Source organism: Wasmannia auropunctata, unplaced genomic scaffold (assembly GCF_000956235.1).
Source record: "Wasmannia auropunctata unplaced genomic scaffold, wasmannia.A_1.0 LD336101.1, whole genome shotgun sequence".
Classification (NCBI taxonomy): Eukaryota; Metazoa; Arthropoda; class Insecta; order Hymenoptera; family Formicidae; genus Wasmannia; species Wasmannia auropunctata.
Genome location: NW_012026789.1, coordinates 2,096,644 through 2,114,038, shown reverse-complemented (window position 1 = coordinate 2,114,038; position 17,395 = coordinate 2,096,644). Strand labels below are relative to the sequence as shown.

Here is a 17,395-nt window from a genome sequence, read left to right as displayed (position 1 = left end):
ATTGACTACTTCTCTCTTCTATTCTACTCTATATGACATTTTGTTCTACAGTAAAATTACTTGTGAGAAATAAAACACAATAAGTGCAATGCAAGTCTCCTATCGCCCTTATCGATCTTTCACATGCTTCATAATATCACCGGACATTCAACCGAAAAGATTTACAGACATATAAGAATAAAAAATTTTGCAAACGATGTGAATTCTAAGGAAAGGAGGAACAAGCTGTATCGTTTCTTACATACATAGATTTTACATGCACAGTTATAATCGCGTTCGAGGAAATTTATTTTTCTACGGAAATCTTGGCGCTGCATATTCAAATTGATTAAGGAAAAAGAAAATCTCTTTCCTTCTTCTTTTCCAGTAAACTATAATAATTTGTATACCGAATTGTGTAAATTATAGTAATTTGCTTCTGAGTATATATATAATTCTTATGCACTACGTGGAGGATTGCGAAATAACAAGAGAGTGGTTTATAGATCTAGGAGTGGATACGGAAACGAGAATTAGTAGAATGATAGACGAGAACTTAGATGAAGGGAAAGCGGAAGCATTGGGTAAATTATGGAAGGCTAGGAACAGAGAATTAAAAAAGAGAAAAGAGAGAGAGAAAGAAATGAGGGATGATGAGGATGCGGAAAAAATGTAAAATAACTGTGATGTAAAAACTGTGATGTTAATGTTAATGTTGATGTAAATGTAACGGTTAAGCGTACCATGGTATTTATAATTGTAACTAAGTGTAAGGTCAAGTTGAGAGAGGAACAGTACAAAGGAGATAAACTAGGTTAAGGTATAGGCTAAGGTATAGGCTTAAGGTATGGATGGATGAATGCGGATAAGAATTTGTGTAAACCAAGTCCCTTCCTGGCATATGTAAAATGCTGAAGTAAATAAATTCTATTCTATTCTATATATAATTCTTATTTATTTGTATAATACCACTTTCAGATAACAAGTAATGCACTCGCGTGATTCTTCTGGAATCCTGACTTTACCGTGATTGGTATTTTTTTTCATCTACTTATAGTGTGAGTTACAATTCGCATATCATTCCCGGTGGATTTACGCAGAAATGCGATACGTACAACTGATAAATAACTGATAGCTCTTTTCATTATCCGCGATTTATCCTTTATTAAGAAATCTAGATAAAAGTCATGCAGTAAAACAATCGCTGAGAACGTGAGTAGAACGCGTAAAGCATATTTAAAATAAGCAAACTCATTTGTGGCTTTATTCAAGTGATGGATAAATCAATATTTAACAACATGTAATAATGCTGACATATCGTCGTCCTTGGTTTTCAATTTAATCGCGACAAACATTTTCAGTTTCTTTCCTGCGTAATCATTAATCCAGCCAGAAATGATTTGTCAAATCGATGTCAATTCGATGCGTCGATGAATGTTCAGTATCGAATACTGGCTACAGTAAATATTTTCGATATCCACTGTCATTGCTGAAAATCTATAGCATACATCACACGTGCACTGTAGATTTTTAACGCCGATGGTGAATATCGAGACGCAGTCACTACTGATATTTTAGTCATTTTCAATCTTATCATAATTGCTCTTGACATGTAAGTGCAAATGTGTGTATATTTCTTTTATCTTTCGTCCAATTTTACCTCGAATACACATTATATGTGTGTACATATATAACTATAATGCTTTCCAATTTTGCGTTGATTCTAGAATTGATCGAAATATATTAGAAATTTTTTAGAACATTTGCATTTGCTGAATTTAACATTATTTACTGAAGAAACAATTATTAAATAAGGTGATAAAAATATCAGTATTCGATCGGCTCAGCATTTATCGGCGTCGCGATTCAACGTTGATTCGACTAATCATTTCCTGGCCGGATAGATAGGCAATTGCAATATCACAATTTGTGTAATATGCAAATTTATATTATCGATAACGCTGTCATAATTAAATTATATTAATTCTTTGCTATATAACATAAACTGTTATTCTGGAGAAGGAGTTATTTCTCTATTAAAATCATAATAAATTATAATATTTCAGAATTAAACGTACAATGATAATAAGTCCTATGGAGGTAAAAGGAATATGGATTGTAATACATGCGAATGAACCTTATGAGTACAATTTACATACGCGATGTTTTTGATCAGTGATTAGTGTAGGATGTAAATGCATTCAACGTCAGGAATGTCTTCTGCTATTTAACATTTTCAAACGTCGCTAGATAATTAAAGTATTTCTTCAGTATATCATCAGTATAACAACTTTTGTTAAAGAAAGAAAATGCAGTTATACAACACATTTACAAGACTTTTGATTTATATTTATTTTAACTTTCTTGAATTCTGCTAATAAAAGTATTTCTACCAAATATGTATAATTCTGATGCAGACTTTGATTAAATTGTGATTAACTAATTAATTAACTTACCGAGATATGTCTACAGTACTTGTTACCATGTACAAGATTAGCAATATCTTGTTGTTTGATGTATAAAAAAAAAGATTAGATTATAGATGACACAGTGCGGTCCATATATAAAGTTTTCGGACTGATTTTTTTGCAGCCTTCCCATTGACGCCATTTATCGAACGATAATTTTCGTGTAAAAAATTTGAGAATTTTTTTAAAAAGTTATAAAATTATTTAGAAATTGTGAAAAATTTTTAAATTTATATAGAAATTCTAAAAATTTATATAAATTTTAGGAAAACTTTTCACCGAAGTGGGCACACCGAGCTCTCTTGACAATCCCAACAAACTTAATTAATATGACTGTCTTTAATAGTATTTCATCAAGAGTTAAATTTCAGTTCTATATTAAATGTGCACGTTCGTAAAAGATATTAATTATTATAATATACTATGAGCTGATCGTCTTAGTTTGATTATTTAATTAATATTTTAATCGCCTTTTATAGTACACACGCCGCCGCGCCGGGGACACAAATGCGTTCTTAATGATGTATTCAGTCCGTGTACTCCATCTCCACATATTTTTGCATCATAATAAATTAATCGGCAAAATTATCCCATATTTTAAATAAATAAAATTAGTCGATCCGCATCGGGATTAGGATCGGTCTGTCAAGAGGTTATAAGCTGTAGAATATATTTAATTTTTATAAAAATAAAAACTAACTTTATTTATTTAAGATACGTTATTATAAAGTATTTTTAAATTAATGTATTGGAACAATTTTGTCGAATAATTAGTCACGATATATAAAATAGCTCCGATAAAATCGGAGCACACGGATTGAATATGCTTCGTTATTCTTAAAAAAACATATTTTTATCCCCCTGTGTACATATAAGTACCTAATTAATTATTAATGTCGAAGTTACCCTTCTACGCGTTGAATATTGAAAACTGCAAATTACATATTAGAATTCAATCAATTCGATCAATCAATTCGATCAATCAGAACAAAGCGGATTAAAATCATTTAATGAATCAAATTCTAATCTCCAACTCGTAATCCTCAATTTTCAATGTATAGACTAACACAGAATTCAAGCAAATTGAATTCGAAATTACGCGCTGATATGAGCGGCTCGTGACCGGAAGTGGGAGGTCGCGTCATCTAGTTGAATCTGCCGCAAACACTCCGACCAGTCTCCGGACGGTCGACCACTTCCGCCGTGGCTGGTTTACGCAACAGACGGATTTAATCAGTCGGCATTTGTCACAAGCGTTTTCTCGTGCGAGGATTCTCAGCGAAAAGAAATGTTGCGCGTCGTAGCGACACGCGTGGCCTCGGCGGCGCGCACCGCGATGGTGCCGCGGGTCGCCGTTGTCGGCACGCAGTGCACCAGAGCGGCCCACGGCGGTGCCAAGGAGACCGACGAGGAGTTCGATCAGCGATACGTGAATTTCTTCAATCGCAACGATATCGATCACTGGGAGATCCGGAAGGCCATGAACGATCTGGGCGGTGAGCTCGCGTTGATTGCCTTCATTAATCACGGTCTAAAAAAGCCTGGTCCATTTAAACGTGACGATACCTCGAACTGACATGGTATCCGGTTCGTCTGCGCCGCGCCGAGGAGTCGCGATTTAAAAAACTGATCCTTTTAATTACACTGCCGTTTTACTTTGTATTGACACAAACGTACGATGTTTTGGAATTACCGAATGTTTCTTTAACTGCAATTTCTATTTAAGTTCTATCAAAGTCCTACTAAACGTCCATTAAAGCTCCTTTGAAGCTGTGATTGAGAAATCACTTTTCCATATTTTCCTTTCTGAGGAATTTACTTTGTTGAGAGCGCGATTTTTAGTTATTCAAAAAATGTGAGAAAAATTCATTTTGGAGTTAACCTATAAATCAATTCAATTTGGAGTTAACCAAAGAATCTATACTATAAAAATTAGATACTGTTGATATTCTGATTTAATTATGAGAAAGTAAGGAAATATTCATCTCTGTCATCCAAGCATTTCAATCGAGTTGCTGCAAAGGCCATCTTGATAATATTTTCTTTTATACTGATCTATTCTAAATTCGTGCATATCCGTTCCCCAATTGTAAAATAAATAACAATTTCATTTTGTTTTTCTTAGGTATGGATCTTGTACCAGAACCAAAGATCGTATGCGCAGCATTAAGAGCTTGCAGAAGGTTAAATGACTTTGCGCTCGCTGTAAGGTTCCTAGAGTGTGTGAGAGATAAAGGTGGGCCGCACGCCGGCAAGATTTATCCTTACATTCTTCAAGAAATCAGACCCACCTTGGACGAGCTGGGTATCAGCACGCCCGAGGAGCTAGGATACGACAAGCCAGAATTAGCCTTGGAATCGGTGTATCATATGTAATGAACTAAAAGAAAAACTGTATACTGTATAAATTCTAGTATTTATATATTCTTTAGCTGCTGCTCCCCAGATGCGAACATTGAGAGAATAATTTGTCAAATTGAATTATACATGTATCTGCGTTACCAGCAGCACTGTTGAATAAACAATCACAATTACGTAATTAATGCTTGTTATTAATAAAAAGTCAAAACTTAATACTCTATATGGGGCCAAAATTTTGAGATTTAATTACAAAGATATAAAATTGATAATTTCAACATGACATTGTAATTCAACATTCAACACTTTCATTAAAAGAAACTACTTCAAATTGTTTTTAAAATTAAAATTATAGGATATGCATTCCCTGAAGACTGTCGGATATTAGTATTTTTTTTCCTTTGTGTTTCGTGGCTTGTGTAAACTGAAATATATACAGTAACGTTATGGCACAACCATATTAATTAATCGCTTTTAATCTCGTACAATTGGAATAGAGAAGTATGTAGAGGTAAAATTAAAGACTGCACGCGATGACGTATTTACAGATTGTATGACATGGAGACTGGGATACACATCAGCAAAGTCATATACACATATGTCTATAATTATCTAAAGTCGTAATACACATTTTTTTTTCTTGCTTTTTCAAATGACATCCAACTTAATTTATGCTCGGTATGTGCTTTGTTACAAACAACGGAGGGAAAATATAACATGTTTATCTTACAAGTGAGTACCGATATATTACATCATTAATGTAGTGGCCCTGATATTTAAAAAAAAAACGCAACAATTAGTATCTAGTCATTATGATACGTTTTTATAATAGTATTTACCACTAATTTTTCAACTACTTTTCCCCTATAATGTTATAAAAATCTCTTTAGTATTATTACACACGGTTTCAACGGCAATTTGTTCTTTCAATGTTACGATCCTCGGAGACAAGTGTCGCGCTTTGCGATGCGTGTAACGTGCTATGCATTATCCAATTTACAACTGGATAATGCTAAACAGTTACAACTGAAAAATATTCTATTAAATCGCTTTATATATAACACAGATATGTAGATTACACACAAAGAAAAGCTGAAAGAATAGAATTGCACACAATTGGAAAAGTAAAGTTACTTCAGGTAAAAATGATCTTACTTTTCGCCATCGTAACATTGAAACAAATTGCACGCAAAAAATACACTTTTCGTCGCTTTAGATACATTATATAAAAATGGGGGAGGGGGGGGGGCGGCGATGATTTTAAATACCATGACACAGTTCGATTATTTAATGTAAAATAGAATCGATTACTTTTGATTACCTTCAAGTGGAATGAAGGACAGTACATACATATGAATTCTGGTTTTTACAATCGAATACCCTCGTCTTTAGAAAATCAGTACATACGTTGTGATTTTATAATCGTCGAGATCAAGAACGTTAAAGTAATCTTTCATACAAATGTAATATATATATATATATATACTAGTTCTCTTTTTTTTCCTCGTTGATGAAAATCAAACGACGGTTCGTTAATGATTACGCTAATCGAAGCAAATACATAAGTAGTGCAATATAATTCTGAATAAAATAATACTATGGACACACGCCTCTCGTTGGTGCGCATTAAAATTGAAAATTCATATATTCTATATTATTGAAAAAACATACATCTTATATCCTATTTGTACCCGTCAGAAATGCTTAACTCTTCTTTTTGTCATTATTTCTACTATCGCGATCCTTTATATATTATATGTACTAGCCTGTTTTTTTTTTGCATATCTTGACTACTTAGAAAAATTTCCAAGTGGTCAAGATAAATGAGAAAAATCGTCTGTATTATTATATATATTGTTACACAACTTTGTGATAAGAAAGTTATCTTGATAATCTTTTTACTCGTACAATTCGAACAGATCGAACTTCGAGCTCAAACGTTCGAATAGATTGACCATGCGATTTACTCGGCTCTGAACTCTATTTTTTCCCCTTAAAAATAAATTCCTTTACAGACGACCAATTTCTTTGGGAATACAACAGAATTGTAGTTTCTCTCGTTTAAACTTTTAGACACCCGCGGGAAAGCTTTGTGTCTCCATTAAAATTTGAAAAAAATTATCTTGTGCCGTTAAACAAAACTGAATGAATTATTTTTTGTTGCTATCGTGGAAATAATCGAGCTTCGTGATTAATTTAAGAATAATTAATGAAATTAAGCATAAACATTTTCGTATAAATTCTTTCCGTAGAAAAGGTTAACAAATTAATAAAAAATAAGTCTTTGGTGTGTGAATTCCCATGCATCAACCTGGCTCTAAGACTAGAAAATATGTGCTTAACACGCCGCGCAATACCGGGAAATGCAGATATCGATGATTTTTCGACCTTCCGGTAAACGGTGCGCGCGATAGGTAATTATCATAAATTATCTCCGTAAACACAGACGCGCGTTCACCCGACACGACGATAGACCTCTTTGAAAATTAATACTACATCCGAGAAATTGGATTGCAAGTGAATACCCTCAAGCGTCTATGATGTATCTTGAGTACAAATACGACTAAATTCTAAATTCAATCATGTTTCCATCATTCATCCGTTCTCACTTTCAGATATAACCGCCGTTTCAACGACGACGTAGTCGGCAAAAGACACGCTACACAGTACAGTGACTCAAAGAGAAAAAGGAAACACAACACCAATCGTTACTAGATCTTTCACACATTTATCCCTTCCGTACGTCACCGCGATGCACTGACAGCAAGCATGTGACAGCAGGTGACGTGCGGGGCGATTTTTTTTTCTTGGATTAACTAGATTACACTTAACGTGTTTATTCTGGGCTAGATACAGTTTGTTGTTGTTGACTGTCCTCGTCCTTGACAATGTCGGCCTGCATGGCCTTTGTCAGAACGTTGGCGTCCTTTAACGATATCACTTGAAGAACCTGATGTTCCCCAGCGGCATTTATCATCGTCATCGGGTGACCCTGTATAGTGACAGCCTCGATGGTGGTGTCTCCGTTTCCTGCCTCGACCTTGGGCACCTGAACCATCGGCGTCACCACTTGCATCGTACCGTCGCTCTGTATATTGGCCACCATAGTTTGATACATACTGGCGGACACCGGCACTGTGATCACTCCTGAGACTGAGACGGGGTATCCTGAAACAAACGTACAATGAGCGTTTCTATGCTCCGGCTCGCGTGACGAGGCAAATTGCATCTGTATTGCAAACTGGAAGAAATGATAAAAGAGAAAAATGATGAGAAACAAAAAACAAATATCTCAGATAAATTATACTCACAATGCGACAACGTCAAGAAGCTGTTTGCAAAGCGCTAAAACCGAACCAATTACGGTCTGTGCACGATTAAAAGTTGTGTCGTTCGCACTACGCATTCTTCATTCGACAACTTTATAGCCTCTATCGTAACAGTTAATAACTACTAAGTTTACGATACAGTCGCACATCCATTGGATTACTAGTCCTTAATTTAACGCGTCTTACATTTTCCCTTAACTGGCATGACACGCGGTCTGTCAGATCGCTGTAATTATTCACAGATGAAGGAAACGATATTCAAACAAAATTATACGTGTTGTTATTGAGCGGAAGGTATTATTAAGTAGAGGGATACAGAGGTTTTTCAAGCTAGAGGATAAGGAAAACGAAAGGAATGACGGAGAACAGAGATCTGCGAGACCGCTGTGTGCCAGTTTTGAAAATCTGAATCGCACATTGAATGAAAACTGAACAATTTAAGAACGCAGAGATCGTACATTTAATTAATTGGAGGGTGTGCTCTGAGAAAGATGTACTTACTACAGACTTAACAATTCTTTGGCGCGCCCTCCTTTAACTTAACGTAAAATCAAAATACAGTTTACAGGTCTAAGCTAAGAAAATCAAGGCGTTTACGAGGGACAGCGAGTGTTCAAGCCGTTTGCAGAAATCAAAATTTCAGATCACACAATTCACATGACACTTTCGTAAAGCGTACTGAATGTTAGCACTTAACGTGTTACTTATTCCAAGCAGCTTAAACACAGGCTGCTAGAACATAATGTATAAAAAATAATGATACATCAACAAAAAATATTCTATGTACAGCAAAGTTTTTATTTCTCTTCGTTTAATTAAAGTCAGTAAACCAATCTTCGGTAAATATAGTCGTAGAACAGTTTCCTCCGTCATCGAGAATGCGATAACAGATTGCTTTAGCATCATTGTTTGCCGAGTCGAAAATTTTAAGAATCCAATGGCGATATATTTCTTTTTGTAGCTATCGCACATTTTTTTCAGAATTTGTGTCATTGTAAAAATTTCTAGAAGTACTGCAACACAAGAACTATTACAAACGGATATTATAATAATAGAATAATCATATTTTATATACAAATGCGTCACGTGTTACGTGACATTGCTGAAAGGCTGTAGTATCTACATGCATACAGTATAAATGAATGCTATTATCTTATCTAGAAATTTAAAAAAAATTTGTTAAAATAACAAGTAATGCGTGAACATGTATAAACATGTATTTTTATACAATTTGATCCGCAGTTCAGAGTGCATTCGCGATTAATACTTTTATACGTCTCTCCGTGTTACATAAGTTTTATATAATAAGAAGCGTACCATGGATTCTTAAAGAACAAAGTTTCAAATAAAGCTGTGCATAGCTCCGTTCATATAAAATTACTCTAAGAGAGATATATTATTTATATATATATACACAAAATACGAGGCAAATACATAAACTAGTCCAGATCCTACTTCGTAATACAAAGTAGTATAAACACATAGACACATGATTCTTGATTGGAGCATAGCAGACAGCATGCAAAAAAAGTTTGTTCCGGGACCAATAAAAACGAGTCACTGCTCGAGTAGTTCCTGGCCGGCGACAGTGCAGAGCCTATAAAAAACTGTTTTACCGTGTCCGTCTTCCCCGGTAAGGATGATCTGGCCGTCTTGACCTAACGTCGCTTCGGTGACGGTGTTCAAATCGACGGCCACGCTAGTGCCGTCTGTGCTACCAGCTACTTCCGCTAGTGTTTGCACATCTCCTTGACTATGGATCTGAATACAATCGCAAATGAGATGTTATTGTAGTATAATATGATCTATATTACGACTAATATTGAATAAGTTTAATAATTTCCACTTTTAATTGTGTATAACGTAGTCAAGAATATTCAGCATTATTGCAACGTCTAATATTATCTGTTTGACAATTAGTATTATAATGTGATGTATCTTATATTGTTATATTAATACTTGTTGCATTATACTTTTTAAGATGAAAATGATCTAGAAGTATAAAAGACGCAACATTTCTGTTATAAATATCCATCTTTAGATGATATTTATAACTCTTTGTCCATAGATATACTTCTGTCTTGCATTATATTGATTTTACATCTACATCTGTATTCAGTATACGTTGACCTTTAGTATTTCTCTATGTGTTATTTTATGTGTATGTATGTGTCTGTGCAAGGAATAATCAAATTCATGTAGCACTGTATATCAATTTAATGTATGTGTATTAATACTCTATATATATATATATTTTTTTTTTATATATAATAAAATAAATACGATTATATCGAATATTATTTTATATTGATTCCGTTACATGCCATTTTGTAAAAAAGTTAATATCTTCAAGATATATTTAAAAAGAGATCTTTAGAAATTTTTTTAATATTAAATACTTATATATATATATTTTTAAACTTACAGTAGCGACTCCTTGCACTTGGGCTGTTGTGCCATCTGGTAACGTAATGATCGGTGTATTAGGATCCACCTGTATGATAGAAACTGTTCCATCTGGATTGGTTATTGTCTGCAATACAGTTGTCGGATACTGGGCTGTCATCTGTTAAACAATTACAAATCAGATGAATAAAATTGTGTATACATGACATCAAAGCTGCATCTCAAAATTTCACATGGATTGTCAATCTTGCAAAAAAATTGAAACAGTAAAAAACTAAGTATATCAAAATAAGAAAACAAAAAAGATTGCTCAATTTCAAATTTCCAAAACGTTATCTCGAATTTAAAAAAAAAATAAGTATGTTGTTTTGTGTCTCAAAATGGCAGTGAATAATGCTTTTGATATGCAGCTGAGTCAAGGAGAACATTTGTTGTACGGCAGAACTCCATTTAACCGAACATAGCGAGGAACAAGACAGTTCCGATAACCGAATGGTTCAGATATTAGAGGCTCGCTCATTAATTTCAATAGAAGTTGACGTACTTCTTAGTTCCGATAATGGAGTTGATAATTAGACAATTAAAGTTGAGCTCTTATTATCCGAATATCCGATTCGGATAATAAGTTTAGCTATGAACTCGTATATTTCGAACTGAGCACAAATTTGTTCGTATAAATGGAATGTGGATGAATGGAGTTCTAACTGCACTTATACGTAATATTAATTCTAATTTTAAAATATGAATAATTTTGAAAAATGTATTACTAAACATAAATTATAAACAAATCAATATAGTGTCCAATTTAATTATAAAATCTAATATATATGGCATAATAGAAAAAAGCAGATTTAACTCAAATAAGGGAAACCAAACACATCACTAGTAACATGATTTTTCAAAGAATATTCCAGATTCAGAATTTTTAGTCATTCCTTTTCTGCAAGATACAGATTCTAGAAACAAATAAAAATCAGGTCTTGAAAGATCTTGAAAAGCGAGACAGGAAGGAAATATTAAATATTTTTCTAAGTATCAAAATAAGTATGCTATATAAATCTCTTAGCGACCAAAAATTCACTGTTTCACGTGACTCTGTATCTATTTTTTTCCTTAGATTTTTATAAACTCCATCCACTCCCACCTGAGTGGCAGTGGCAAGAGCTGTGGGAGACGCGGCAATGATTTGTGCTGGCGAAGAGTTTCCCTTAGATGAATCCGTGCTGTTGAGGCGAACGACTCCCACCGTCTGTTGCTGTTGCGTCTGCTGCCCTCCTCCATTCTGCGTCTGACTCGATGACGGATGCGACGAGGAATGAGGCGTCGCTTGTATTGCAGCACTAGACGTCTTGTCGTCGTCTTCGCTAAACGCCGGCAGAAGATCCTCTCTTCCGTGATATTTGTAGCAATTTATTACAATTTGCCGTAACGCGTGAGTCCAGGAGATCTGTAATGGATTGCACTGTCCCAATTTTCACGTTTAACATCCAATCAATAAAAACTTGGAACAAATTATTCGATCGAACAATCTATGTTCATTAAATCTTTTCGTAAAATTAAAAAAAAAACAGCGAAGAGTCTAAGAAATAAATTTACTTCTTGCAGCAAATTACAAAAAATTTAATTATTTCACCTTATTATTGACATATTTTATATTCTAATAAACAATATAAAATAATAAATCTACAGCAATTTAAAGATATTCTTCGGTATTGAAGCAGAACGGTAATACAAGGAAATAATTCAAAATATTCTTATCAATTTTACATACTTTTTGTTTCTCGTCCTCCGATCGCGCATCCATTCGGACATTGGCCCAGGGTAACTCTTTCGGCCACCAAGGAGGTCGAGTGCTATCTCTTCCCCAGCCGGGTTTGCCCCTGCCTGTGGAATACTTCAACATCAAGGGGATGAACGCCCTGAGTTGCGCCTGTGTCATCTTCTCCACCGGGGTCGGTATACCGTCAATTATAAGCGGCGGTAATTCGAATAATGACGGATCGTCCTGCACGGGCGGCGGCGCTTGTTGCGCAAGTGCATTCTCCAGCTCCTCCATGATGACGGTCCTTAGATTTTTAACTACATCCTCCAACGGCTTTGCTCCAAAGACCTTGTAACTACTATTTGGTTTGCCTGGTGTAGCCACTAAAACTACCGCCTGCTGTCCCACTCGTGTAGCAAATTCGTCAATAGTTTGCTGCAAACAGTTCGATAATGAAATATTGTAGGATTCAAAAATAATTATATTGCGAGAATACGAGAAAGTATATAGTAAGGAAGACACGGTCCAGTCTGACACATTCTTCTTAGCGCCAGAACATGGCCATGTCTCTTGATACGATATTGATAAGTATTAGAGTTTCACTTACTCTAAGTTTTCTTAAAAGTCTGTTTTGTTGTCTCTTTCTGATACTGGGATTGGTTTCGAAACTGTGAGGTCGTTTCCTCTTCTTAGCTGATACAATGGCAGCAGCCGCAGCAACTCCCACGGGCCCTAAAGATTTTTTTAATGAAACGTTTTGGCTGCTTCGACTTTACATTTCCTGATATCCCAATATAATCAAAGATAAAAATTAAGAAAAAGCTTTGTAAATATTTCCAAATTGACAAAAAAAATTTATTTATAAAGAAAAAAAAGTAAAAGGACTCTCGATATTGAAATAAAAATTAAAAACAAAATAGGCTAATGAGAGAACGAGATGTGTATCTGGCAAGTGACCGTTCGATCTGTATAAAAGTTATTCACTACAATGTAAAACGTGAAAATAATGATAAACTAAATACATATAAGAATACCAATAAACATAGAATGCGTTGTACTAAAATTTGCGTACTAATTGATGTAAATACCGTTCTGCATTCTCATTAGCCTAATTTGTTTATAAGTTTTATTTATAAAACAAAAAATTTGACAAATTACATTGACATATTAAAAATAGAGGTATTTCCAACATATACAAAAAACAAAGATGCATAAGCAGCAATGAAATGTGAATATGAATCATGTTAGAATCGAAGTTTATTTAAAAAGTTTGAATATAAATGATTGGATGATTATATCATACTGTAATATGATTTTTATTATATCAAACTAATTCTGCAGTATCAAAAAATAATCATATTAAAAAATACTAGAACTTTATAGAAATATAATAGAATCTCTGATTATAAGACATTTCACATCACCTAAATAAAAAAATCTAGACAAAACACAGAAAAATATTGGATTGTATTCATTGTTAAGAATTGAAAGAGAAGCATTTTTTTATCTATCGAAATTTTATTTCTACAGTAACTGAAAATATGAATTTGTAATTTTTATAATATTGACTAATTTTATGACATGGTTATTTTTTCTGATTTCCCATTATTATATTAAACAGATCTTTATTTAAATAAGCATAATTCAAGGCAATATTCTGATTTTTAATCTTCAAATGATACACTTCTTTCGAGCACCCACTAATGGAACACTGATGCCGCGACTAGCCGGGATATCTCTATAGTCTATGCAAATGTCAGCAACTCAAAAATTTTCGCGGTGCGAATTCGCACTCTTGTATCATTTGAAGGTTAACTTTAAATACCATGATGGAATTTTACCTCCAATTACTGATTATGAATACAATCCGTTGTCATCCAATATTAATAAACATACACAAACACGATAAAATCTACAATAATACACTTCAAATTATTGATACATAAATCATAAACAAAAATAAATATTTATTAGTAAAACGAAAAAATAAATATTATCATGCTTTGTAATGCAATTGTAAATTATAAATTTTTATTCAAAAAGCTTTTGCAAACATCGTCGTAATGTGGCAGGTATGTAAATGATGTTCATAAATACACAAATCATGTATATACAGGGTGACCCATTTTTTGTCATCAAAATAAAAAATCGATTTAGGTCTGATTGAATCCCACATGAACTCAGAATCAAAAATCTAATCAACCCAAATCTATTTTATTTTAAGACGTAGAATAGATAGATCTATTTTGTTTTAAGACATAGAATTCAAATCTGCAACAAAAAAATGGGGGTTTTTATTTTAAAAATCGATTAAGACCCAATTGGGCTCAACATGAGTCCTGGACCAAAAATCTAAATTGCCGTCTCAAAAGCCTAAGAGTTTTGTCTCTACTTTTTTCACAAAACTCGTTTTTTTTTAATTATTTCGTTGACAAAATTAAAATAAGACAGCCTGTAAATAAAGTATGCAGTTTGTACTGTGCAATTACATACTTCTTTTTAAAAAATAATGATGTGTTTTTTATGTCAACAAATTTAGTTCATTATTCCGTGCATAATATCAAAATAAGGTTTGTAAACATAAATGTTTTAGAATACTTCATATTTTATGTCAAAAGATGTCAGATTATAGTACATTTTGATCATTTATCATTCAATTCTCAACTAGTCTCTTCTTTCTGTATCTTTTTCTGTAAAATATTCTCAAAAATTATTTATACAAAAAAACTTGCATAATTATTTCTCATTAATATCTACTATATTATTTGATATATATGACAAATAAATATAACTGTATATTTCAATTTACTTAAAATTTGTATTGAACTGATAAATTTATCAAGAATCTTAGAAGAAAAGTTTATAGTCTCGCGATACATATAGTAATAAGCAAAAAAATTGCAATGTTTAATTTTAATAATTTATATTTGATATCATATGCAGCGTATATAATATTTCTTGTATAAGTTATGTTTGTTTGTGTAAAGCATCAAATCCTCTTACTTGAAATTTAGTGATCTTGCAGGAAGATTAGCAGATAATGCTAAATAACACTCTCGCAGGGCGATACCGCATCCTGCACATTGTGCTCGATCGGTAAATAAAGGTGGTTAGAGGTATGGATAAATAATAAAAAAAAAAAAGATGAAAAAGCGAAAAAAATGGGAAATCACCATTAATGTGTTTGATTTGCCAACCTGCTGCAGCGAGTTGAGCTGTGACATCGTCATCCATTGCTGCTGAAAGGAGATCCCCATCCTCGTAGGCCTCGGAACCGCTACTCGGCTCGTCATCGTCGTCGTCCGAGAGCCTGCGTAACGTGCTGGTCTCCGCGTCTTGCATGGTTACCATCTTTACCTTTTTGTCAGCCGTTTTGGTATCTTGTTTATTTGCAGCCGCACCGTGAAGAAATGTAGTAGATGTCGTCGATATTTGGCAGTTTCAACTTCTTCTACATCACCTTAGCCTGAAGTGTGACAAAGTAACGTTCCTTAATAAGGCTTCCCCCTGTGTATACAGTGCGCAATATAGTTGCTTAAGGTACAAGAATATCGAACGTGTAAAAAAGTACTTTTCATTGGCAAATCGTGGCTACGTTCCCCGCACGATCTCGTCCCGCGTTTTTACATCGCTCGTCCAGAGCCGGCTGGGGAGCAAAAAAAATGACGAAAAAACGCGCGTCTCCTCTCCGGGGAGGAAAGAGAGAGAAAGGAGAAAAACGCAGAGAGAGAGAGAGAGAGAGAGGGTGAATCTGGGTAGAGATAAATATGTACATTTTCGTACGATTGACGAGCTGCGGCTTGCACGCGACCGGGCGACGGGCCGCCTTCCACACGGAAGACTTCCGCCGCGCGGCTCGCACGCACCCTTCTCCTGATGGCTGGGTTAGCGCGCGAACAGCCACGCAGCATAAAGGAGTGCGTCGTCGGCACGTGAAATCACCGCGAACATAACTGATCATGGTAGCAGGTAGAGGCGACCACGACAAACGGAGGCGAGAAAGGCAGCGGCAACGACGACGACGACGACGATGAGGACGACAACAACGATAGCAACGGTGGTGATGATGATGATGATGGGGGTAGTGGTGATGACGGCGGCGATTGCTGCTGCCGCCGCGTCGTCTCTCGTCCACCTCGCGGCATCTCGTCGCGGGCGCGAAGTTGACAAACGCGGACTAGGCGACACGACAACAAGACGACGCGCGGTTGTGAAAGAACGCGCGCGTAAGTGGCGCGAAGAGAGATGGAGGAGAAGGAAAGAGAGAACGGGAAACGGTAACGGTGCGAGAGGCAGACGCGGAGGAGGGAGACGCGGGGATATGCGCGTTTATTCGGGCCGCGATACTTTGGGGGGGCAATGAAAATGCGCAGGGCACACGCAAAAGAGAGACCACCTCCGGGTATAGCGCCGGGTAATAAAGCGCGGAGCAGACTCACGACGGCTGCTCGGTGAACGCGGAGCCGATGGAGCAGGCCCAGTGAAAGTTGCGCGAGTTGCGTACGCACCTTGGTGTGTTCCGTGTGCGGCGGAGTGGACGCGGCAAGGGAGGGCTTATATAGGGCCACTTCGCGTCTGCGGGGAGGCGACCGCCTCGGCTACGCTCTCGCTGCACCACGCCCCGCGCACGCGGTCGCGCCCGCGCTTATCATCCCACCGTGGTGGCCGGTCGTGCGTCGGCGAACGCGAGGCCCACACTTGCCGACTTGGATTTACTCTCAGGACGCGTGACGGCGACGCGCGACAACGGTAGCCGCCATGGCCGGTATTCGGCGGCGGGCGTATCGATCGGCCACCGAGCGGGCCTCCATCTCGCCACCACCACCACAACAACAAAACGCGGACACGGGTACCGGCCATCTTGGGCGAGCCTGCGCGATGCAGGCCCGCCCGAGCAGACGATGCGAAATTGCACGGATTTCGCGGACGGCGCGGACGCCGCGCTAGCCCGACGTTGATCGGCGCTCGCTCGCGGGCCGCGCCCGCAAGGCTACCTCGCCGGCACTCACCGTTTCCCCGTAGAAATCCGTCCAACGGGCACAGCAGCGATCCGGGAGAACGCCAAACGCCATGTACATATATACAAGCTTGGG

At 36.2% G+C, this 17,395-nt stretch overlaps 2 protein-coding genes and 1 long non-coding RNA gene across 11 annotated transcripts; 2 read left to right on the top strand and 1 right to left on the bottom strand.

Moving 5' to 3' along the window:
• The first annotated feature begins 3,624 nt into the window (after positions 1-3,624).
• On the top strand, positions 3,625-4,986 carry LOC105458868 (cytochrome c oxidase subunit 5A, mitochondrial). Its single transcript, XM_011704454.1, has 2 exons — positions 3,625-3,943; positions 4,573-4,986. The coding sequence occupies exons 1-2, from the start codon at positions 3,736-3,738 to the stop codon at positions 4,821-4,823; spliced, it is 459 nt and encodes a 152-aa protein (XP_011702756.1). The 5' UTR covers positions 3,625-3,735; the 3' UTR covers positions 4,824-4,986.
• A 263-nt stretch (positions 4,987-5,249) lies between these two features.
• LOC105458796 (DNA-binding protein P3A2) lies at positions 5,250-17,395 on the bottom strand. 9 transcript variants are annotated; one of them, XM_011704348.1, is made up of 8 exons: positions 17,312-17,395; positions 15,476-15,768; positions 12,910-13,034; positions 12,312-12,737; positions 11,685-12,002; positions 10,560-10,700; positions 9,751-9,895; positions 5,250-7,973 (listed from the first exon to the last, which is right to left on the bottom strand). In XM_011704348.1, the coding sequence occupies exons 2-8, from the start codon at positions 15,651-15,653 to the stop codon at positions 7,642-7,644; spliced, it is 1,665 nt and encodes a 554-aa protein (XP_011702650.1). In that variant the 5' UTR covers positions 15,654-15,768; positions 17,312-17,395; the 3' UTR covers positions 5,250-7,641. The 9 variants fall into 9 exon arrangements, with proteins under 9 accessions (XP_011702650.1, XP_011702701.1, XP_011702678.1 ...); XM_011704399.1 differs by having other exon boundaries at positions 11,787-12,002; XM_011704376.1 differs by having other exon boundaries at positions 11,685-11,987.
• On the top strand, positions 7,980-8,911 carry LOC105458790. The gene is made up of 2 exons (XR_975580.1): positions 7,980-8,627; positions 8,703-8,911. It is a non-coding gene; the product is annotated as an uncharacterized LOC105458790 (long non-coding RNA).